At 34.2% G+C, this 25812-nt stretch overlaps 3 protein-coding genes across 3 annotated transcripts; 2 read left to right on the forward strand and 1 right to left on the reverse strand.

Annotated features, from left to right (window-relative positions):
- The first annotated feature begins 310 nt into the window (after positions 1-310).
- Positions 311-3941, forward strand: LOC124541005. Its single transcript, XM_047118778.1, has 2 exons — positions 311-346; positions 2571-3941. Exons 1-2 carry the CDS (start codon positions 311-313, stop codon positions 3939-3941), a joined length of 1407 nt encoding a protein of 468 aa, XP_046974734.1.
- Positions 3942-4421: 480 nt separating this feature from the next.
- Positions 4422-10368, reverse strand: LOC124541007. The gene is made up of 2 exons (XM_047118779.1): positions 10276-10368; positions 4422-4952 (listed from the first exon to the last, which is right to left on the reverse strand). The coding sequence occupies exons 1-2, from the start codon at positions 10366-10368 to the stop codon at positions 4422-4424; spliced, it is 624 nt and encodes a 207-aa protein (XP_046974735.1).
- A 4408-nt stretch (positions 10369-14776) lies between these two features.
- Positions 14777-17662, forward strand: LOC124541169 (protein FAM136A-like). The gene is made up of 4 exons (XM_047119031.1): positions 14777-14963; positions 15447-15566; positions 16272-16370; positions 16612-17662. Exons 1-4 carry the CDS (start codon positions 14877-14879, stop codon positions 16747-16749), a joined length of 444 nt encoding a protein of 147 aa, XP_046974987.1. The 5' UTR covers positions 14777-14876; the 3' UTR covers positions 16750-17662.
- Positions 17663-25812: the final 8150 nt, after the last annotated feature.

Raw genomic sequence — 25812 nt, forward strand, 5'->3', positions numbered from 1 at the left:
ATCCTCAAGCCCTAATCCTCGGGCACAATCATCAATACGCCCTAATCCTCGGGCACAATCATCATCACGCCCTAATCCTCGGGCACAATCATCATCACGCCCTAATCCTCGGGCACAATCATCATCACGCCCTAATCCTCGGGCACAATCATCATCACGCCCTTAACCTCGGGCACCATCATCATCACGCCCTTAACCTCGGGCACCATCATCATCAAACCCTCGTCCTCGGGTATCATCATCATCCAACCCTCATCCTCGGGTACCATCATAATCATGCAGCCCTCGTCCTCAGGCATTGCATTGATCCATGTTACTGAAGCTCAAGAAAAAGAAAAAAAAATGGGTTAGTATTATGTGTGACATTAAAACGTTTATGCATGATTGGTTTTTTTTTTTTAAATAAATAAATAAAATTAATGTGTAGGAAATAAGAATATTTTTTTCATGTAGTCTACGCTCAACAATAATAACATACCAAAAATATGCGAGTAACAACGAAGGTATTAATATAAATAGCAATTAAAAAAAAAAAAAATTAATAATCTTAATTTAACCCAAGAAAAGACAACAAATACTATGAAATCTATTTTTTTAGTGTCATTTCCTAGAGTCTTTCCGGTGCCATCACCACATCGTTTCACTTTTACAATCACATTATTATTCAAAATTTAAAAACACTCATATCGTACCTCAATCAACAATCGACAAATGGGTCCAATCCAAATCCTTTCAACTGAATATTAATTCTAAGTTGCTGCTAACAATTTTAATGGTGGGCGCGCAAGGAAATTTTATTTATCCTTGTCGTAATCCCACTTCTGAACTTTTAGGATGGTCACGAGTTTAAACAACGATATTCTTCCAGATTCATTTATTAGCGCTATTTTCACATTCATTTTATCCACTATTTCATGTTTTACAATACATCCCGTATTTTATATCTAAATTTAGCTTCTCATTCTCATTATTTCCAAATCAATAATCTAAAAATCACCAAACATTGCCGTCGCATTCGATTTCTTGACATTCTCTTTCTTACCGGCCAGTATCAGACAATCGGCCAGTATTCATCGTGAATAATTAAAATATTACATTACAACATATTCTAAAAATAGTCAAACGACATATTATTAACTAAATTATTCTAATAAATTATAGTTATACAATTTATAACAAAAATAACTCTAACATTTCACATTTATAATATTTATACATATTTGTTTTGGTCAGTAATGTAGAACCGTTAATGTAGAGTCAAGTAAGCTTTTATGTAACAATAATAATAAACTCTTTCATGAATTAAAATGTCGGGGATGAAACCCAAGATTCCTTTTTCGTTTTTCCATCAATTACTAAACGATTTGATTTATTACTTGTTTTTTAACTCGAATTTCATTCATAATATTATGGGGAACAATCAGGAAAGCTCAGTACTCATATTATTTATAAATGATGGAAAGCAGTAATACCTAAATCTCCCTACGAAGGCCGACAAAGTCCTACGTCTAAGTCCTGCATCATAGCAGGCACTCGTATGGCCCGCGTACTCTGAGCCCTTAAGTGGTTTCTCAACATCCAAGCTTGAGTATTTCTACTCACCCCCCTGTTCGGTGACGCTGCAGAGGTTGTCAGGACCAACAGCATACTTATTTAAAAAAAAAATACATAAATTTTGCGTATACGTCACATTACATAAATGGAATACGTCAACATGACCTACACTAACTTTATAAAAGTTAATTATGCTCATCTTATTATTACAGTTGTTTTTGTTAAATTGAGATAGTTTGAAAGCCAGAGAATAATAAATTTTTATAAAGAAACGTGTATAAGTGAAATACGAGACTAAATATTTTTTCTCCGTTTCTCCGCATTTATTATGAATGCTACTTTAAATCGTGATGATAGCTTGGGGAGCAGGGTCAGCGATGTACATTTCATTCGAGAACTGCAAGAGACATTTATCTGAATCGCGAGCGTATTCCCGGGACGCAGCTTTATAGAAGAAAAGTTCAAAGTGCTCTCCGGACCGTTTCATTAAATTTATAAAGCAAATTAAAACTTTACTGGACACTGAATGGCTGTAAATTAAATTGAATCTAAATAATAAGATGCAAAGAATATTATGATCTTGTACATAAAAAGAAAAGTCTACATAAATATATATTTTATACGACATCCACCAAAATATTAACTATTCAACTGCCCGCTCTATTATAACTCGGAGTTAGAGAATCAGCACATCATCACAGCGCCTCATCCATCCTATTCATAATAGCCGGGCAAAATAACAAAATATTCTCAATTGTATTGTCATTTTTTTAATTTTTAAATATTGGACAGCATCACATATATTACTTTGATTCCGAAGTAAGTACTTAAAGCACTTGTGTTATGAAAAATCCCAGACCCAAGATAACATACAAAACTAATGAACTTTTTCTACATAGACTTAGCCGGGAATCGAACCCGGGAACTCGGAGTGGCGTGCCCATGAAAACCGGTGTACGCACTGCTCGATCACGGAGGTCGTCGAATAATTGTATTTTATTTATTCGTAATTTCAGGTTGAATCAAGCTGTGGGAGCTGTGGACCAACAACCGTCGTGTCAAGTCCTCAGCTGCTTACCAATGGACCTTACTGTGCGCCTCAAGTCGTCACGTCACCAGTGGTCGCCACGACGGTGGTCGATAACTCCGTGTCGAACGCTCTAGCGAACGCGTTACAGCTTTTAATCGTGAGCGACCTCATCGAGTCGCGACTCTCGAAGATTGCTCCCAGTGCGCTGCTGAACACATTCTCGCCAATCCTCGAAAGATTAGGTCCGTTATGCTCTCCTGTGGTTGATGTGGTCGCGCCGTGCCCCACGCCGATAGAGGTCATACCTCCTTGCGTTCCCTTAATCGAAACCATTACCCCCACCTGCTATGGATCTATCACAGAAACTATAACGCCCAATCTATTCTGTGGCTACTCTGACAATTTCTGCTCCAATCCTTACGTCACCGAGACTTTCATTCCAAATTGCTACAACGATCGCACCTGTTACACTGAAACGATCGCAGCGACGCCCTGTGGGATCACAGAAATCATAACGCCTAATATCGGTTACAACACGAATATAGCGACACTGAACCCCAATATATACGGGGGCGTGACTGAAGTCATTTCAACAACACCATGCGCACCATGCGCACCATGCGTACAACAATATCCTCTAAACAATGTGTTCGGTGGTTTCACAGAGGTCGTTACACCAACATGCGGCCCCAATTTTTACAGCGGCGTAACCGAAGTCTTTACACAAAATCCGTTCGCGAATAATTATTGTGATCGCTTCACAGAAGTCATTACACCAGTGTCCTCATTTAATCCTGGATGTTGCGGAGGTGTGACCGAAATTATAAATTCAAATCCATACACGCCGAACTGCTACGGAGGAGTGACGGAGATAGTCTCGCCCTTCAATCCCGGCTGTTATAATGGAATAACTGAAGTCCTCACTCCCACGTCATACATACCCAATTATTACGGAGGTGTTACGGAAGTGATTACTCCGTTCAACTCATTCAACCCTGGGTGCTTCGGTGGAGTAACCGAAGTGGTTACCCCTAATCAATTTTCACCGTTCTTCGGTGGTATCTCAGAATTCATTTCCTCTGTTGGTCCATTTAATTCTGGTTGTATGCCAGAGGTTATCACGACCAATTCATACTGCCCCAATTACTTTGGTAACGTAAAGGAAATTATTGCCCCCTCGGGGCCGTACGCACCCGTAGCTGCTGAGGTACTGATCCCGCCGGCTATTCCGGCTCAATTGACATGCAACTTCGGTTACATGCCCACCACTGTGCCGTGCGTCAGTTTCAACGTGGAGCCGTTGCCCTTCGAGCCCTGTGGTTGTGGGTGCAACTATCCAAAAGCTTTCTATTATTAGATATTGTTAATATTATTAGACAAGTATGTAATAAACTATTTTATTTGAATTTACATATATTGTTTTATTTAGTATCTACTATAAAAATATCAAATGCTATATTTAAGAATGTATTTATATCAACAATCTTCTCATGATGTGTCTTATGCAATCGCTAATACAAATAAATAATTGACAGCAGTTACCCCTTTATAAATTTTAAATAACTTGTAATTTACAAATAATCATTTTCTCTACCTATTACAAGTTAAATATTCACCCACTTAGCTTATATCGACTTCAATCAAGTTTTTAATCAAACTTAAAGAATATAATAAGCGACAGTAATTTTCATAATTCGGTGTTATATTATTCATATGTATTACGAAAAGTTTATACAAATTAATAAAAAAAATGGATCGAGGTATTTTGAAAAGGAAAAAAAGATACAATATACTCAATAATTTATTAATAATAATAATAACTTAATAACTAAAACAATCAATTACCTAACATACCAAGAATATTTCCAATGAAGGCGTTATTGTTGGCATTAGCGACACCTGGGCCTTGAAACACAGGTGTGCCAGGTATGATGTTGGAATTTATCAGGCCTGGATATAAATTAGGAAAATTTATACCAGGAGAAATGATATTAGGGACAGTATTGGGTAAAAATCTTTCAGGACAACCGCAAGAGAACGCTGGTGATGAAAGAGCTTCTCCAATAATCGGTGACGCCAGTTGGGCCGCTAATTCTGAACCACCTTTCGTATTCTTGAGCAAATTACTCACTATCATCAGCTGCAGCGTGTTTACTAAGTTCTGACACACGGATGGCGTACAGTCTGTGATGATTGTAGTGGGAGATGCTGATGCAAGTTGGGGGAATATTGGAAGATTCGAATTCTCTATCACAGTTTGTTGATAGGATAGAGGGTTGTTGAGTGGTGTTTCGATTATTGTTTCTGGTAGTTGCCTGTTGAATACGATGTTTTGTGGTTGACGGTTCAGACATTGCGAAATGACATCCTGAAATAAAACAAAAACACATTAATAAAATAAATAATGGATAAACCCAAAAGATAGTAGTATTCCTTGATCAGAAGAAGAGAATGGCAAAGGACATATTTTACACACACAGTAAATCAAAGCAATCTCGGTGTTTTAAAAAAAATAACGTAGGTTGGTTTTCAAGGATAATTTATCTATACACATGATCGAGTCGAGATGGCCCAGTGGTTAGATTGCGGGTTCAAACCCAGGCAGTCACCACTGAATTTTTATATGCTTAATTTGTGTTTATAATTCATCTCGTGCTCGGCGGTGAAGAAAAACATCGAAAGTAAACCAGCACGTTAGTAATTTCAACAAAATTCGGCCATATGTGTATCCAGTGCCGTAAATAGCTTTTCTACGCCCTGCGCGAATTTCTATAACTGCGCCCTATTTAAGCAGACCCTTTGCCTATTTTACTGTTTCACTCACTAAACTTAAACGCAAATGCGTTGCCTATTAACGATAAACACTAAACACCAATACAATTGTGCGCTGCAAAAAAAATGAGCGCGATGTATATTTTTAATTATACTAGCATGTAAGTACGTTTGTATTGAAAACGAGTACTAGGGGCTCAGCGGAATCTTAACAAGAGCAAAACGAAAAAAACTATAGTCCTGCCCTGTCTATTCTTGCACCCCTGAGAGTCACGCGTATTTACACCACTGTGTGTATCCACCAACCCGCATTGGAGCAGCGTGGTGGAATATACTACCAGTAGTGGGAAATTTACAGACTGTTGTGTGTGTGATGTGATGAATACTATCCGAGCGGGTGGTAACTTCACTTAAAACAGTTGTTAAATGACGATGCAAAAGTGCTTGAAAAAGCCTACTTGAATAAAGTATATTTGAATTTTTTTTGTGTGATGTAACATATGATCGAGATAATTGAGAAAAGTTACACCCAACCTGAGATTGTTTTAGACGATGCCACGAGAAGTAAGTCGCGAAATTATGAACGTCAGAATATGAACATTTATCAGTATTAATATTGTCAGCTGTTTCGTGCGAACCGAGGTCACCTTTCAACGTATTGCTAATAACGTCAGACGTCGCGCGACAGGTAATCAGCGAACACTCTGTATATATTTTAGCATGACATGCAAATCACGCTTGTCACGTCAATACTACCTACTGATTCCTAAAACAACACCGAAAAGGCATCTATTACGACTATATCTGTTTTAGAACATCGACGTAGTCATTTTTTTAGTTATGTATTGAAAAGTAATGTATACTCGTTTATAAATATTTTGAAATAGCTTAAATTATTTTTTTATTTAGATTACCTAAAGGTATATGTAGATAGGTTAACCAGTCAAATAAAAGACAAGCCAATTGGATAAACTGATATTATTATAATTGGTCACTAGCATATGCCCAATTAATTAAAGTTAAATTTATGTTTATCAATTGTATTAGCAATACGTGTAGCCTGGGTGTATACATATATCATATATAAAAAAATATATTTTCAGCTATGATGGTGGAATACACGATTTTGACTTTTTTTGAAATGGTACGCGGAAAAAAAAAATTCAGCATTCGCAACACCGACAATATATGGCTGAAAATTTGTGGCACGTTGGTCCTACGCAGATGGCTTAGAAATTATGCCAAAGTACAATATTAAACATCTTACAAAAAACGTAAAAATTCTACAGAATAATTATTTATAAGATAGATAGCATTAAGACCGTGATCTTTCTTTACAAGCTTTCTTATTATAATCTTTTGCTCCAAAATATAAAGATTAAGGCGTAATTTTCACTACTTATAAATATATTAAAGCGTTTCGTGCTCCACAGACCGACCTCTTTTACGTCCGAAACTCATTTGTTTAGGATTAAGTGTAAATTACAAAGGTTACGGCTTTAGCTATCAAGTGTATCCACATTGTTATAAAATGCTGCATATTAAATTATATTATATTTTTTTATAGTTACGGAACCGATCGACGGTATACATCTCAAATAGAAGTTAATGATTTTATTAATTCAATTGAAACTTAATAACTACACAATTACACATACATTATCACTTTTTTTTAATCAAAATCAAAATCAAAATAAACTTTATTCAAGTGGGCCTTTACAACTACACTTTACTTTACACTTTTGAATCGTCATTTTACAATTAAGTGAAGCTACCACCGGTTCAGAAAGTAGATTCTACTGAGAATAAATAAAATTTTAACAAAAAGAAAAACCGACTTCAAACAAAACACTATTTTGAAACAAATAAAAATGTACTAAAAAGTAATAAAAATAATTGAATATTTAACATATTTTTGAGAGTCCTCCTAGGTAAAATGAAATGAAAAATATTAGACTACTTAAAAGTCGATTTACGATTATATAATGTAGTTATAGTTATTGTTATATTTGGAGCCGGTGTCAGCCACGGGTACACGATTCAACAATCAAAAGAAAGAAGCGATACGAGCCTCTTGATTGACCCAGTATAATATCGTATAAAAGGTAATTTGTAAGAAACATATTTCTTAAAGTATTCTCGTATTGTTTTTTGATAGATATAGTGTAGGTTGGCTGACACCGACTCCAAATATAGCAATAATTATAACTACATTATATAATCGTAAATCGACTTTTAAGTAGTCTAATATTTTTCATTTCATTTTACCTAGGAGGACTCTCAAAAATATGTTAAATATTCAATTATTTTTATTACTTTTTAGTACATTTTTATTTGTTTCAAAATAGTGTTTTGTTTGAAGTCGGTTTTTCTTTTTGTTAAAATTTTATTTATTTTTTGATTTTAAGTGAAGCTGATGTTGACTAACTAATTTTTTTTAATATGGATAGATTAAGCGTTCCGTTTATATGAGTCAGAAACTACTTCGAGGACAATTTGAAAGGAAACTTGCGAATAAAGCAAAAATAGACTTTCGAAAATGCGGATTTAATACGTCACGCGGCGTAAACTACAAGGATCCCTCGAAAGAGCTGTAATCGAACTCAGCAAAAAAACTTTGAAAAAGACCAACTATATTTCGTACATCATATGACATCACATCACATACACAAAATTTGATTAAAGATAGTAAAAAATTCTGCCCCATATCGCACCCTAACTGCGAGCCGTATAGGAGTTCCATCACTACATAGTATAAAACAAAGTCGCTTTCTCTGTCCCTATATCTTTAAATCTACGAAACGGATTTTGATGCGGTTTTTTTTAAAAGATAGTGTGATTCAAGGGGAAGGTTTGTGTATGTAATACATGAACAATATAGTAAAGAAACACTGATAATTTTAGAAGTTTGCGATGTGATGTCGTATATAAACAAATTCTGTAGTATATTTAGTATCAGTATTGCACCCGTGCGAAGCCGGGGTGGGTAGCTAGTTGATTATAATATTCGACTATGATAATTACATAAACATAACCACATTACGGAAGGTGACTCAAATATCCAAATAACCTATAAATAAAAGATTCGACCGAGTATCGCTAACGTGCTCCTCAGAATTGTTCCGTTCCCTTCCGTTCCGTTAATTTGTCATGGATCCTGTGCTCAGAACCTTACCAAACTTTCACCAAATTACCCTTGAAGTATATATTTTATAATAAAAAAAGAATTATCAAAATTGGTTAACGTGATTTTCAGTTATTCACCTATTTGTCGCGCATATACATAATGCAAATTTAAGACTTATGTCGTTTTCACATGGACTCCATCATCGGAAAAAAAAATAAAAAAAATGGGACCCCACGGGAAGCACTACCTTTCAAACAAAAAAAAAATTATCAAAATCGGTCCACCCAGTAAAAAGTTCTGAGGTAACAAACATAAAAAAAAAAAAAAAAAAAAAAAAAAAAAAAAAAAAAATACAGACGAATTGATAACCTCCTCCTTTTGGAAGTCGGTTGAAGAACCGGCAAGAAACTCAGTAGTTACTCTTATTCAACCGACTTCAAAAAGATGGAGGTTGTTAACATTTAAATATACAAAGTCATGTTAGTTAAATACAATTATTTAAATTAATATATCCCACCTGGAAGTCAACAGGTATTAACTACACGCTTTTTTTAACCGACTTCAAAAAAAGGAGGAGGTTCTCAATTCGTCGGGGCCTTTTTTTTTATGTATGTTACCGAATTACTCGAAGATGGCTGGGCCGATTTTGACAATTCTTTTTTTGTTTGAAAGGGCATGTTTTACAGGTGGTCCCATTGTCAGGAGATCAGGATCTGATGATGGGATCCTGGCGAAATCGAGGGAACTCCTCAAATTTTATAGGCACACCTATAGTGATTTCGGTTTTATTCAAAGTGCCTTGGTCATATGCTCACGAAAAGTGACATTTGATGTAGTGGAACTGATGATGAAGACCACAACTGGTAATCAGAACCTATTAGTAAGTAACTATTTTACGAGTTTAGTTCTATTTCTTTAAGATAGTCGTCAAGCAATTGATGTTAGTAAACATGCCTATGTTGAAGTCTAGCTGATGGTGGATTACCCGGAGAATTCCTCAATGATTAACGGCATTGCATCGAGAAAAATGGTATTGTCTAATTGGCGATGAGCAGTTAACATTAGGCTATTGTAACTTAGGTAACGCTTAATTTGAGTTGCAGTCCACATCGTATTGAAACGGGGTTGAGTTATGTTTAGAGTCGAAAGCCGAAATGTACTGTATGAATATAATAAAGTGAATGATAAACACTACCAATTGTAATTATAAATAACAAAACAACACTGAAAAGCATTAAATATTTTTTTATAAATAAAAAAAAAACCGCCTTCAAAAATGAACTGAAAACAAAAAAATAATCAGTTACATCCATATCCAATTTACGATTTTTTAATCACCTTTTGAAGTCGGTGCCAACAAAGTAAATAAATTCCTATATTGAAATCATTTAATTTGTATCGATAGTAAGGTTTGTCTAATGGTGTCATCTATACAATAAATAGATTTAGTTTTTGTATGTATGTATTATGTACCTATATTAGCAATGTCAGCAACGACTTTGAGAGGTGATTAAAAACTCGTTAATTGGATATGGATGTAACTGATTATTTTTTTCTTTTTAGTTCATTTTTGAAGGCGGTTTTTTTTTATTTATAAAAAAATATATCATCTATAAAATCTTGTATCGAATAATATGCTTTTTCTACCAATGCATTTTTTACAAACGATTTGAATTTACGAAACGGCAAAGTTAAAAATTTCATAACAAGATTTGTGTTTGTACTATTTTAAAAAGCAACTAGAAATACACTGAAATATAGATTAATTCATAGATAATAGAAATTAACTTACTGGAATTTGAAATGTTGCAAAACAGAAGAATATAAGCAGTTTTTCCATTTCTGTCGTTATAGATGTAAACGCACTCGACGAAGAAGGTTTCATTGTAATCAACTTTTTTCTTATATATTTATTCTTGTATTATCTGTAGTTCGTGTCGTATCTGAATCACGCGTTGATAACATTTCAATTAACGTTATAATTCGTTGAGTAAGCAATGTTCAATGCAGAAATCATCAGAAAAGATTGTAGTGTCGATGTTATTAATAGATGTTAGCTTAAAATGTCTCAGGGACTAGCTTTTATAGCTTATCGTGATAGATAATTAGATATGTCAGTTTCTTTCAGACTTTTTTATATATCACGGCTTTGCCCGCGTAGAATTCAGTTTTTGGCGATAATCGCGAAAAATCGGATTTTAACATTTTTTTATAATTATTATTGAAATTATATAAATATCTGTAGATGTATGTAATCTGCAAAATACGAAGCAAGAAACTATTCCTTGTCGAAATTATTATCTACCAAATATTCAATTATTAAGCATGAAATTGGATGACAATTTATTCATTCAAAATAAACAAAATAAAGAAGAATTGAATCAAAACATACTTTATTCGAGTAGGCATTTTTAGGCATTTATAAATTGTCTTTTGACAGAACTGCCAACAGCGAGATTTTAATGAGTAGTGCCGACACGAAAATCAACAAAACTACACGTTTAGTTTCTTATTTGTTATGAACCAATTGTATAACCGTATTAATGGACTTTTTACATATAATTGTAGTTATTTTTTTTTTAATCAGTGAAAGAAAGACCATTTATACATACTCAAAGTAGAAAAGGTGCTAAAGTTTATCCCTGTAGAACACTTATTTTAGGCATGGATCCAGGAGAGCTTATTTCCATTAAAGAAAAATTATGTTAGCAAGGCGTTTAATCTTTAACACACTTAAGTAATGCTTAGGGAATTGCGATAATATAGGTTTTATACGTTTTACAAATAGTTAAATCACTATTTAACTACAAAACTAGAGACTCAATTAGAAGACGAACCATTAAGACGCATTTTATTGTTATATAAATTTGCTGTACATTATTTTGAATACTAAAATATTATTCAATAGTACTTATAAGAGCGTACTAGAATAAAACGTGTTTGATTTGAGACATGAGAAGGAATAAACTCGTGCTCCAGAAAAAAGCAAAAGGTTTATTTTAAAATAAGCTTAGATATATAAAAATATACATAATTAATACAAATTTATTTAAAAGACAACCTAAGATATTTTATATTATACGGGGCAAACGAGCAGGAACCTTATCTGATGGAAAGTGATTACCACCACCAATGGACATGCGGGGCTTGCAGGTGCGTTGCCGGCTTTTAAGGAAGTGTACGCTCCTTTTTTTAAGGTTCCGAAGTCGCATCGGTACGGAAAAACAGGAGTTGTTGTGCAAGGTAGAAAGTGTCTTAAAAATCGCGCTACTGTGGATTTTGCGTGCGTGGTACGGGTGAAATTTTGAATTTTGACGTGTTGTCCGAAGGTGAAATCTGAATAATTCCTTGGAACATTTCCCGTAGAAAATTCGGTAGAAGATGCAGAGTGATCCTACATCTCTACGCAAAGCCGACAAAGCAAAAGGATCAAGCAGGTCCAATAAGGCTTGATCGTCTATAATTCGAGCCGTTCTGCTTTGGATACGGTCAAATGAAGGAAGCTGATAATGGGGAGCATCTGCCCATAGGTGAGAGCAGTATTCCATGTGGGGTCGAGTTTGCGCCTTGTATAGTCATAGGCGATGGGCTGACGTGAAATCTTCTTTTGACTTGCTGAACACACTGAGATTTTTTGAACCCAACTTGGCTTTGCCTTCCAATTGACCGCGGAACTGAACGAGGCTTAAAATATCCGTGTCATGCCGGTCTACTTCCCCGCATCAGATATGTTAATAGAGTAATAAAGTAATCATATATGGACTCAGTTTAGCCAGCCCCAGTCCGAGAATTTGTTTAATGAAGACTCGATGTCAGACACAAGTTTGTTCCGGTTTACACCGGCCACCGGCCGGAGGTGGCCACGGTGAGGTGTCTATGGCATTGTCGTCTGCATAGCAGTGAATGTTACAGATTTGCAGCAAGTCATTGATGAGACCGCAACCTTGAGGAACACCAGCATTGACGAATTTTAAATCAGAGCATTCACCATGTGTTTAATTTAATGCTCCGATCTGCCAAAAAGTTTATTTTCGCGAGAAACCCATAGAAATTATGTGTTTATGCCTCCTCCTTGCTCTCAACTGCCTCCGCCCTCTATGAGCAAGGTAATCTAGAAGATGATCGGCTGAACGCCCCCGACAAAAACCCAGGGAGTGATGGCTATAGGCCTATAATTAATTGGACGAATCTGGGCGGTTGCCGTTTTTAGGAATCGGATGCACCAAAGCAGTCTTCCAAGAGTTACTCAATAAAATATACAGGGTTATTGGTAATTCGACGTATTCTCGTTAGGAGTGATAGGGGTGACTATTTGCAATATTTTTATTCCCATATGCATCATGAAAAAGTGAACCGTTTTTGAGTTATTTCAAAATTTGTCAAAAATACAACTACAAATATTTATTTAAAAAAAGTATCAATTAAAATTTACTTCATTCCTCTGATTTATAAAAAACAATTAAACACTGTAAAATTTTCAATATTTAAACAATAATAATCGGTCCAAATTTAAAAATGCGAGACCAAAAACGATATTTATTCTTTTTTTTTTATTTTTTTCCTCAAAATTGTCTTAAAAACAAAAAACTAAAAAACATAAACATTTCCTTAACTTTTTGAAAATGCATAAAACCTAGGAATTTATTTTAAGGCAACTGAAATAAAATGATCAGAAAGGCCGCTGGTGGAAATTACGAATTTAAGAGTGCTCTTTAAAATTCCCACAAAATGAACTAAAATTGACTTCCAATGGAAAAAAAATACTTATTTAACTTACTTTATAGAAACTTAAAATAAAATGTAGAAATATAAGCTAAGTTCAATAGCAAGTCTTAAATAAGACATTTTATTTTAAAAGATCTAAATAAAGTATTAATAAGCAAATTCCGCTACTTTTCTTGACTTAGCAAAAAATTCCGGGGGGAACGTTGTCTGCGCCCCCAAAAGGCCCCGCTGCCTACGGCCTACGGGTTTCATAACTGGATAGACTTACCAGCTTGTTGAAGTGACACTTGTTCTATGTTGGCTAATTTATAAAAATATTATTTTCGGATTGAGATTTATTTTTTTAGGCCTTTGTGGATTTTAAACGAAGAAACATATTTTGTACTCATATTAGTTAAATTATTATTATTAGTTATATTTATTATTATTTAGAGTATGAATATCTAATAAAAGTAGATAATGTTATCATTTCATATTTTTATTTTATAATACACATATTATAAACCTTTATGCTTTTCAATAAATTTATTATTACAACAGGCAAAATATTGGGTGTCGGTATAACATTCACAATAAAAAATCTAGTTACTTTCAATTTTTTAATCCAATTTTAGATTCATTTTTATTTAATACATTTTGTAACACCTTCAAAATATAACACACAAAAAAGGATAGACAAACTCCGAGAAAAAGAATTAGGCCCATAAAATATTTTAATATTTTAAAGTACATTTATTATAATATACCTAATTAGAAAATTTAAGAAATACAAATCGTGATAAATAGAAGAAATAGAAGTTAAGTGTTTTTCTTCGTAGTAGGGCTTTGTGCAAACCCAGTTGGGTAAGTACCTTCTCATCATATATTCTACCGCCAAACAGCAGTACTCAGTGTTGTTGTGTTCCGGTTTGAAGTGTGAGTGAGCCAGTGCAACTACTTGCACAAAGGACATAACATCTTAGTTCCCAGTAAATGGTTAATAATTCTCACAGCGCCATTGTCACGTGTTATGATGAGCACTTACCATCAGGTGGAACGCCTGCACGTCAACCAATCTACCATAAAAAAAAACTTTCAGCTAACAATTTTTTTGACGTGACAACGTCTTATAAATTGGTTTGCCGGGTGACACTTCAAGAAACTGCGTTACGCTCCGCTCACGTTATGCGCTCACAATGAGAGCGAGTGAGAGGCACGCGTGCCTTCCACTCGGGCATGGTTAGCCCGCCTAAGAGCGAGAGAGACAGACAAAATTCAGTGCGAGATTCTTTGTATAAATTAATGTTTTAAATATAATTCTTTGTATAAATAAATGTTTTAAATTGTTACTATTCTATTTCATCCTTCTATTTCATCTTTCTTCCTACTATACGAATGAATATTCACATTAAAATTATTTTACCACTCAAAGTCGTTGTCACGTAAAACTTTCGCCCGTATACCGACTTTACATGCAACCAATTTTTTTGTGGTAATTAATATTGAAATATTTTTTTTATTAATGGCAACTGTATGAGAGCTAGGAAGTAGCTGTCACTTGTCAGTGTCATGCGCTAATAAGTAATAGGAATTGTAGTTGTCAAAGTAAGCTAAGGCTATCAAACCGCCGATTGAAATTTTTTGCAAAACAATATTATTTAAATATACGAAAAATTAATATTAACAAAAATGGTTGAAGCACAGAAGTACCGAATTGAGCAGGAGATGACGAATCTCGTCAATGAATTGGACAGAAGTTATTTAAGAAAAATGCAAGTAAGTTTTAGGTTATGCCTTATCATGTGAGACTTATGCAACATAATACTTTAAATATTAGTCTCAATTGTATATAATAATGAACAATATATTATCAAATTTCAATATAATATCCATTGAATAAAAAATATTACTTACAATAAATTTAAACTTAAAACGAATACAGTTATAAAATTCTTAGTATTTAATATTTCAATTTCTTTTTTAATGTTTTAGAGTAAAAATATATGTATAAATAATAAAATTGGCAGTTCATATTTGAAATTACAACAAATAGACTAAGAATAATGACATATTACCTAGAAAATAGAATGTGAGGACATTCTTATTAAAATTACATCAGTTTTATTTCTTGTCTATATTTTGTCTGTAATCATTAAAATAATTACTTTTATTCGAATATTCAATAATAATATAAATAGCACACAATAATATTTTGTGATCTGTACATATCTATAGATTGTTTGATTGATTGTATTCCAGGGTGACATGCACAGATGTGCGTCGAAGTGTTGTGATGATCAGCAGTCATCTTTAGAGAGAGTTCATGGTTGCATAGAGAACTGCACCACACCTCTCAACCAAGCTAACAACTATGTGCAGGTGAGCATATTTACACGACTACTGTATTAGGTAAAAATAACCATGTTATTTGATTTAAATTAAAAGAGGAAAATGATTCATGTGAAAATTATTATATAATAATGGATATTTGTTAATTTATAAGTCAAATAGTTTGGTACAAGATTATGAAGCTGCGAAATAGTGAGCAGTTAGAATTAATTTATTAACATGAATGGAGTTACTGCTGGGTTGTTTTCCAATTTTTTAATAAGATTACATTTTAAACTGTGGTAGACTGATATTAAATATGATAAGCAAGTATTGTGGTTAGTATTATTAATTAAAAGAAAGAAGAAAAACTAATCAAAAAGATAGCATATCTTACTTCTTCTCCATTCATAACAAACACATATTTTTCAACATCTAATCCCATGATATTTCTTAAGCAAGACATAATGTCACCCTCAAAATTATAGTTTTCATTTTGGTAAAAAATCTGCTGTAAATGATTATTATCGTAATCAAAGTATACTGTATCATTCCGATTGTAATGAAAATGATTGATTTGAGTTTGATTTGTCATCTCTGGCAGGCAGACTCTGCAGCATACGCTGTTAGAATAGTCACACAACTAACTAATATTCTGTGTACAATGTCAGGTTTGAGAAGGTTATCGGTACCATGTTAAATAAATTAAGTCTATTAAACAAAGAGGTTAATTAAATTAATGGATTTTTGTTGTAGAAAGAGATCAACCATCTTCAAAACAGACTGCAACGCTGCGTCATGGACTGCAATGACTCAGTGAGAGATAGATTGGGGCCTGATCCCAGCCAGGAAACTGTGAGTTCACATCCCAGCTTTTTATATAAACATAGAAATATATTGTTGAAACAAGCAATGACAAATAAAATATTGTGTTTATAAAGTTACAGAATATATTAAATTGTTTTTAGCTACTAGTTATAGATTTTTCCAGATTATTAGAAAAATTTGCACACAATTTTGGTTCTGGTAACAATATAATATTATATTGTAATATATTCAAAAGAATCTTAATTTTTAAATCCCTTTTGTTTTACAGATCGACAAATGCACAATTGAATTTGAGAAATGTGCAGTGAAATGTGTAGACAAGCACATAGGTTTGATTCCTGGGATGATGAAGTCGATGAAGAAGGTCCTAGCGAGTGGAAAACCACCTCCAGTGAGCAACGAATGAATGGCAATATGAATGAACATTATTTTATAGATTATAACAATAAGATAATATATCAACAATGTACTATTGTTTCAAAAATGGTGTAACAACTTTGTAACAATAACAACAAAATGGTTGCTTTAATATTTACAATATTGTTTTACATTTACATTTCCGATTGTATTTATTTATTAGCATTTATAAAGCCAAGTTGATTGTATGCATCTCGGGTTGGTGTTGCCAGTTCAAAAAACCCGCTGTAAGCATTTATTTATTCTATAAATTTGAAAATTAAATAAATAATCCTAGATCCAAAGGACTTAAAAATTTAACTTAATAGTTTTATGCAATTGAAAATTATATTATTTTCAATAATGTATATAATTTTATTTAAACTTCAAATAAGTACAATAGTACTGCTATTGTATAAATCAGAAGACCGTATTTCTTCCAAAAACCATTCTAATCCTTGTGAGTGGTGCTAGCTCTTGATAGCATAGTGGTATACTCAAAATCACACTGTATTTTCTAGTTTATTCAATTACATCCTTTTAAGTACGCATTTTTGATAACTGTCAATCAATTGTTACTGATCAAATTATACAAGTCGTAATATAATGCCAAATGATGATGAGAGTACCTATAGTTCATAAAAAAAATTGCAGATAATGTAAATGGTAACAAAAATACTTCTTTTGGCGAAGAAACTGAAAATATAATAAACTTTTAATTAAAATTTAGACAAAAAAGGCCGGATAAATTAAAATTGCTAAGGATTTTTTATAGTACGATATTTTTCAATGTCTACGTTTTAGCCAGTCTCTGGTTAAAAAGCTTAAAAAAACCGATTAGTTAGATACCATCTGATTGGCCTGGAAAAGTCTAAATGTATCCGGTAAGTCCGGGAATTCGCAACTCCAAAAGTCACAAATAATTACACTATAGAGATAGAAAGGGTATCTCTAGAAAAATGCCATATTTTAAAATAGATTTAAGGCCTTTCTAATACAACTTGTATTAAAATGTAATTAAATTGTCTATTTTAATATGCTTTTACAATAGATGATGACTGCAAACAGTTGTTATAAGGTCATATCTCAGTAATTGTAACCTATAATTACTTTAGATACTTCAACAAAATGGATTAACTCGCATTAAATATTGTTATACTATATTTCTTACACAATACATGTGTATCTTTTAATATATTTTATAAGAATCTTGTTGGTATATTAAGGTTTGTACAGCGCACTCGTAGTCTTTAGTTTAGTTTGTTCTGAATAAAATGGTTTAACAAAATTATAAGTATTTTATTGTAACATCCATTACAACAGCTGCTCCCCGTAACTTTGTTCGTGATTAATCTATTTTTGGCGTTTATAGCGTGTTTGAGCAGAGATGGCCGAGTGGTTAGAACGCGTGCATCTTCACCGATGATTGCGGGTTCAAACCCAGGCAAGCACCGCTGATTCATGTGCTTAATTTGTCTTTATAATTCATCTCGTGCTCGGCGGTGAAGGAAAACATCGTGAGGAAATCTGCATGTGACAAATTTCATAGAAGTTCTGCCACATGTGTATTCCACCAACCCGCTTTGGAACAGCGTGGTGGAATATGTTCCAAACCTTCTCCTCAAAGGGAGAGGAGGCCTTTAGCCCAGCAGTGGTAATTTACAGGCTGTTACTTTACTTTTAGCGTGTTTGGTACATTTTAGATCAGAAAAAAATAATAATAGATAAACAACATCACATACATTACTTTGATCCCAATGTAAGTAGATAAATCACTTGTGTTATGGAAAATCAGAATTAACGACGGTATCAAAAACAGACCAAAGATAATATTGAAAACTAATAAATATTTCTACATAATCTCGGCCGGGATCGTACCCAGAACCTTGGGATGTTGCTTAATTTTTATTTAAAAAAGTATGCAGACTGATAAATAAGTCTTGATGGTAAGTGAGCATAGACAAGTACACCGTAAGAAATATTGACCACTCCTTAAGTCAGTGCGCCACCAATCTTGGTAACTGGGAACCCGCAAATTGGAACACAATATTATAAGTATTGTGATAAGAGGATGGTACCCTCCCAGGCGGGCAACACAAAGACTGACTGACGTTCACAGTTGGTTTACTAGTTACCAAATTGATTTTAATTGCCAATGAAAGTCCAAGACATAGATGACACAATTTCACAAAAGTCTTATCGACAATATTATGATATTGGGCAAATATGTATGAAATACATTTCAAAACTAGTTGACATATATATAAAGGGACAGCTCCGCGGTCACGCGCCTAGAAGTGTGTCACCATGAAGTCTCTGTCGCTGGTCCTGATCATTGGATTCGTAAGTAAACGTTCATATAATAAATCAACTACATTTCATGAACTATATTTTGTTTGGCTTCGCATGCTCGGAAGTGATAGAAAACATCAAGACGGGTAAAACTGTATTTTTAGAATGAAATTCAGCACCTTGTGGGACCAATCGTCAGTGGAGCAGATCGCCTGAATAAACTCCACAATAATTGGTCATTAGTTCCCGACGCTAGTAGTTAATTGTCACCCGCGTGGTTGATGTTTGTAGGAAACTTAAAAAAAAGTAACATCTGGGAAAGTTGAAAAGCTCCTGAGTTGATATATTATGTTTATGTAATTATATTGATAGAAAATAACTATTAAGATTATTAGTTACTGTATTAAAGAAATGTGTTCGTAGCTCAAAATGTGGGTTTGAAATTACAATATGAGTAGGTCACGCACGCCATGCCGCTCTTTGCCTTTTCTATAACTGAAAGTGGCGGCACATATCAAAAGATTTTTAGGCAAATATTAGGGTTTGAGAAAAAAAACTTACAGCAAAATATTTTACAAAAAGCGTTCAAATGGCAATATAAAAACTGCAGACATATCGTTTTATGGAAGATCATATTCACTCAATTTGCAAATGTTTTACTTTGAAAATATAAAGAGTGATCAAGTTTATTTGAAAGCAATGATGATCTAACCCCACAAATATAACTACCACATCCAATTTTTTGTCAAAATTATACTTAAAAACAAAAATAATTTTTCTTGTAATAAGTTTAACCCGCTACTTTTTTGCCGAGCTCGTAGATTTTTTTCGGATTGAAAAATGGTTCATAAATTTGCCAAATGTTTTGCGTAAAATAAAACAAATTTTTGGTTCCTAATATATGCTGCATGTGTCGAATTTCATCGAAATTCTGCCACATGTGCATTCCACCGACCCGCATTGGAACAGCGTGGTGGTATGTGTTTTCCAAATGGAAGTTCTCCGTAATGAAAGAGGCCTTATCTCAGCAGTGGGAAATGCACAGGCTGCTACTAATGACGAGGCTATGTTTTTATTTGTACTTCATTGTATTGAATATAATTTCAGATTGATATAATCGTGATCCAATCCCCTGTACACGGCTACGCAGTGGGGCTGCAGCCGGGATGTGGGTGCTCCGCCTGTGACGTCAGATACGTGACGAGTGAATATAAGCCTTGTGCGAACGTGGCGTTGGGCCCAGCGCTGGAGTTTGGGGTCTGTCCGGGAGCAGGCGCGTGCGGGTGTGGGCCCCTGGACATGTCCCTTGGTTTCCTTGACCTTTACGCAGCTTGTGGATGTGGTCTTCCAGAGTGCCCGTGTCCGAAGTACTTGAGAAGAATGCCGATACCGCCACCGTTTTTGTGATATTTAATTAAATAAATTTCGTTTTGTGTGTTTAATTTTGTTGTTATTTATATTATGTTGTATTAAATGTTAAGTCGAAGTATTTATTTAAAACCATCCCAACAAATAGTTTCCTTTTAATCTGCTAACTTGTCTCAATGCAACGTTTTAATCGTATTCTGAGCTACACTATGCTTAATTTTTTTATTATTATTTCTTCACCATAATCATTTCATATTAGAGTAGTTTTAGATATTATATTTATACTATATGATGTACTTATGTTAATATATCAAAGCTGTTTTCATATTCCACCAACCCGCATTGAAACAGCGTGGTGGAATATGTTCCAAACCTTCTCCTTAAAGGGAGAGGAGGCCATTAGCCCAGCAGTGGGAATTTACAGGATGTTGTTGCTGTTGTTGTTGTTCACTATACCATCAGTAGTGTCTAATTGTATAAATATTATGGTGGTAACATATTTGGCACTTGGGTCGCCCAAACAATTATCATTTATTTACTGCAAATTTTTTTTTTTTTTTTATGGTATAGGTTGACGGACGAGCATATGGGCCACCTGATGGTAAGTGGTCACCATTACCCATAGACAATGACGCTGTAAGAAATATTAAGTATTCCTTAAATCGTCAATGCGCCACCAACCTTGGGAACTAAGATATTATGTCCCTTGTGCCTGTCGTTACACTGGCTCACTCACCCTTCAAACCGGAACACAACAATACCGAGTACTGTTGTTTGGCGGTAGAATAACTGATGAGTGGGGGGTACCTACCCAGACGGGCTTGCACAAAGCCCTACCAACCACCAAGAAAATCCATTCCATAGTTTACAAGAGATAGACAGTTCCCTTAATAAATTTTGGTTCAACTTTATTAATCGATCAAAATCGATAATGATACTTATATCGTTCGTTCATATTTTTAAATTATCGTGTTTCTTGTCGGTTCTTCTCGATAGCATATTTTTTCCGAACCGGTGATAGCTTCAGTTAATTGTTAAATGACGATTCAAAAGTGCTTATAAACTACTAAAGTTTATTTTGAGTTGATTTGATTACGATTCACAAATTTCGTAACTATAAATAAAATTTTAACAAAAAGAAAAACCGACTTCAAACAAAACACTATTTTAAAACAAATGAATATGCACGAAAAAGTAAGAAAAATAATTGCGTATTCAACATATTTTTTAGAGTCTTCCTAAGTTAAATGAAATGAAAAATATTAGACTACTTAAAAGTCGATTAACGATTATATCATGTAGTTATAGTTATTGGTATATTTGGAGCCGGTGTCAGCCACGGTGCCCTTGCCCCAAAAATCAAAAGAAAGAAGCGATACGAGCCCCTTGCTTGATCCAGTATATTATTGTGTAAAAGGTAATTTGTAAAAAACATATTTGTTAAAGTATTCTCGTATTGTTTTTTGATAGATATACTGTAGGGTTTTATTGGCTGACACCGACTCCAAATATAACAATAATTATAACTACATGATATAATCGTTAATCGACTTTTAAGTAGTCTAATATTTTTCATTTCATTTAACTTAGGAAGACTCTAAAAAATATGTTGAATACGCAATTATTTTTCTTACTTTTTCGTGCATATTCATTTGTTTTAAAATAGTGTTTTGTTTGAAGTCGGTTTTTCTTTTTGTTAAAATTTTATTTATTTTTTGATTTTAAGTGAAGCTGATGTTGACTAACTAATTTTTTTTAATATGGATAGATTAAGCGTTCCGTTTATATGAGTCAGAAACTACTTCGAGGACAATTTTTAAAAGAAACTTGCGAATAAAGCAAAAATAGACTTTCAAAAATGCGGATTTAATACGTCACGCGGCGTAAACTACAAGGATCCCTCGAAAGAGCTGTAATCGAACTCAGCAAAAAAACTTTGAAAAAGACCAACTATATTTCGTACATCATATGACATCACATCACATACACAAAATTTGATTAAAGATAGTAAGAAATTCTGCCCCATATCGCACCCTAACTGCGAGCCGTATAGGAGTTCCATCACTACATAGTATAAAACAAAGTCGCTTTCTCTGTCCCTATATCTTTAAATCTACGCAACGGATTTTGATGCGGTTTTTTTTAAAAGATAGTGTGATTCAAGGGGAAGGTTTGTGTATATAATACATGAACAATATAGTAAAGAAACACTGATAATTTAAGAAGTTTGCGATGTGATGTCGTATATAAACAAATTCTGTAGTATATTTAGTATCAGTATTGCACCCGTGCGAAGCCGGGGTGGGTAGCTAGTTGATTATAATATTCGACTATGATAATTACATAAACATAACTACATTACGGAAGGTGACTCAAATATCCAAATAACCTATAAATAAAAGATTCGACCGAGTATCGCTAACGTGCTCCTCAGAATTGTTCCGTTCCCTTCCGTTCCGTTACTTTGTCATGGATCCTGTGCTCAGAACCTTACCAAACTTTCACCAAATTACCCTTGAAGTATATATTTTATAATAAAAAAAGAATTATCAAAATTGGTTAACGTGATTTTCAGTTATTCACCTATTTGTCGCGCATATACGTAATGCAAATTTAAGACTTATGTCGTTTTCAAATGGATACCATCATCGGAAAAAAAAATAAAAAAAATGGGACCCCACGGGAAGCACTACCTTTCAAACAAAAAAAAATTATCAAAATCGGTCCACCCAGTAAAAGGTTATGAGGTAACAAACATAAAAAAAAAAAAAAAAAAAAAAAAAAAAAAAATACAGACGAATTGATAACCTCCTCCTTTTGGAAGTCGGTTGAAAAACATTCAAACTCAAACAAGAAAATGACCGATTTCGATTTCAAAATCACTAAACACTAAGACACAGATAACGATCGCTTACAGATAAAATTTAATGAAACGACTCATTATCTTAATTTTTATCTGAGATCAGAGTTTTCTGTAAAACGTGTTGCGATATTTTATTTTATAAAAGCTTATGTTCCTCGTGAAAGTGCTAATTAAACTCGATCCGTGTCGATAAGGTGGGAAACGAATTCATTCTTATTATATATCTATACAAATAACATATAACATAATATTTTAATTATTTCCAGGATCCAAAATGAATCTTCTACAGATATCTGTAGCTTTGGTCTTAATCTCCACGCAAACTGTGTTTACGAGATCTCACAAACGAATGGCCAACCAGAACTCAGTTGCAGCCGCGCTACAAAACATACTCGGACCGCAAATCCGTGAGAACGCCTTGCCAATTTCGCGTGTGCAGCAAGAAGTTGCGCCCGCAGTGCCGTACCGCGCAATGCCGCGTGAAATTATCATGCCAAACGTGAGGCTCGCGGAACCGAAATGTCCGTGCCAAATGGGAGGAGCATACCCGATACGGACAGAGTTTATTAATGGTTTCGATAACATGGTTGGTCTGCCAATGGCTGCCAGCGTGCCGGCTTATGCTATGCCAATGGCTCCAATGCCAATTTACTCTCAACCCAATCCTGAGATGGTTACTCTACCAGTTCCGTATTCTATTTCACCACCAGTCCAGAATAGACCCGGCTGCGGTTGCTCGTGTCCGGCAGCAGCGCCATTAGTGAGTCCATTCCTTCCAGCGGCATCGCCGGTGTCAGCCATGGCACCGCCTACTTCCAATCTGCTACCGCCAGTCATACCGAGCCAGGTCAGATCACATTTCTTACGAAAAATACCAATTCCTCCACCAACTTTATAAAAATTAGGCGTTAGTTATTTATTGGTTATTTAATAAATTATTATTTATGACATTTTGTTTTATTTGTGTGTTTATTATTGGTCGATTCGAGCACATTAACACGAAGACCAGCTGCAGCTACGCAGGAGATCCAACAGCGCATAATTGTGTGCTCAATTGCAAATTGATCTGCTATATTTCTGAAATTCCTTTCTTATACATCCGATAGCGGCAAATCAGACACGATCGAAAAGAGTTCTGGATAACCAGAACTGTTTGACCTACTTACCAAGGCAGAGGAACGTGTATAAGTTAGACCACTCGATGAGACCCTTGACTATTACTAATTTTAAATTAAAAACTCCAGTAATTTTTTTACGGCCCTACTTATGGGACTATTTACTGGGGTCTGATATCCTAATGACATTTTTTATAGTTCTTCGAATTTGAACTCCATTCCGAACATCTACAGCCTTATTAACAAGCCACTGAACCAACTTGACAATTAATCCAATCTATTAATGAACTGCGTCGCTGGCACATTTTTCACACAATTTTGCACTTCAAGCAGAAACGGTCAGCGAATTGTTGACGTTGCGCACTATACCCGTAATAATACAATGGCGTGCGGTGGCTCGTCATTGTTATATTATGTCTATTAAGGTCTATTTATGATAACATGATTTATATTTATATTATTCGGGTCGAAATACAATATCTCGGTATTTTGTACTAATAATTTTGGTTCGGAATAAAATACCTACACACATCTATGTACTTGTTTATATTTTCACGACGATCACTTGAAGACATAATATATCCCACGTTCTTTTTTATATGATCTTGTTTTAATATCTATGTTTATACGGTAACGATCATTGTTAATTTCAATATATTTCAAAGATGTGTAAATTACTTAAACAGTTTGGTAATTAAAGACTTGCAGTTTAATATTTCATTACTTTATGGAGAATAATCAAATAAATATTTCCAATATCATTTGATAATGTGCTTAGAAATCACAAAAGTATTTTTCAATATCAAATTGTGATAGATTAGTTGACATTGGGTTCCTTACATGTTAACATAGACAGGAATCCATAACCCACCTTGACTTACCTACTGTGGCCCGAGTTCCTTTATAAATAAATGAGTTTTAAATGTTTGCATATTAAATAAGAAAGACATTACAAAAGAGCAATGACGACGACCTCCATGGTCGAGTGGTGTGTACACCGGTTTACATGGGTACGCTACTCTGAGGTCCCGGGTTCGATTCCCGGCCTAGTCGATGTAGATGACCATTAGTTTTCTATGTTGTCTTGGGTCTGGGTGTTTGTGGTACCGACGTTACATTGGGATCAGAGTAATGTATGTGATGTTGTCTCATATTTATATTTATTTATTTAATACTACTCATTAAAGTAAATAACGTTGTAACTGCGGAGCCCTAAATATTAATACAATTTGTCGTTATGACATGGACCTCGCACATTATTGACAAATATAGTCCAGCAATAGTTTTGTCAATCATGAAGCAACCTTGTTATGTAAATATATCGGAATATCGCTCGCAACAGATAAACAGCAGTACATAAGGCCGATACGCCGGCCGTGTGTGCCACACGACACAGTATAATAATGTTAAGTTGTATATTTATCTTAACCTTAAC

This window comes from Vanessa cardui, chromosome 27, assembly GCF_905220365.1.
Source record: "Vanessa cardui chromosome 27, ilVanCard2.1, whole genome shotgun sequence".
Lineage (NCBI taxonomy): Eukaryota > Metazoa > Arthropoda > Insecta > Lepidoptera > Nymphalidae > Vanessa > Vanessa cardui.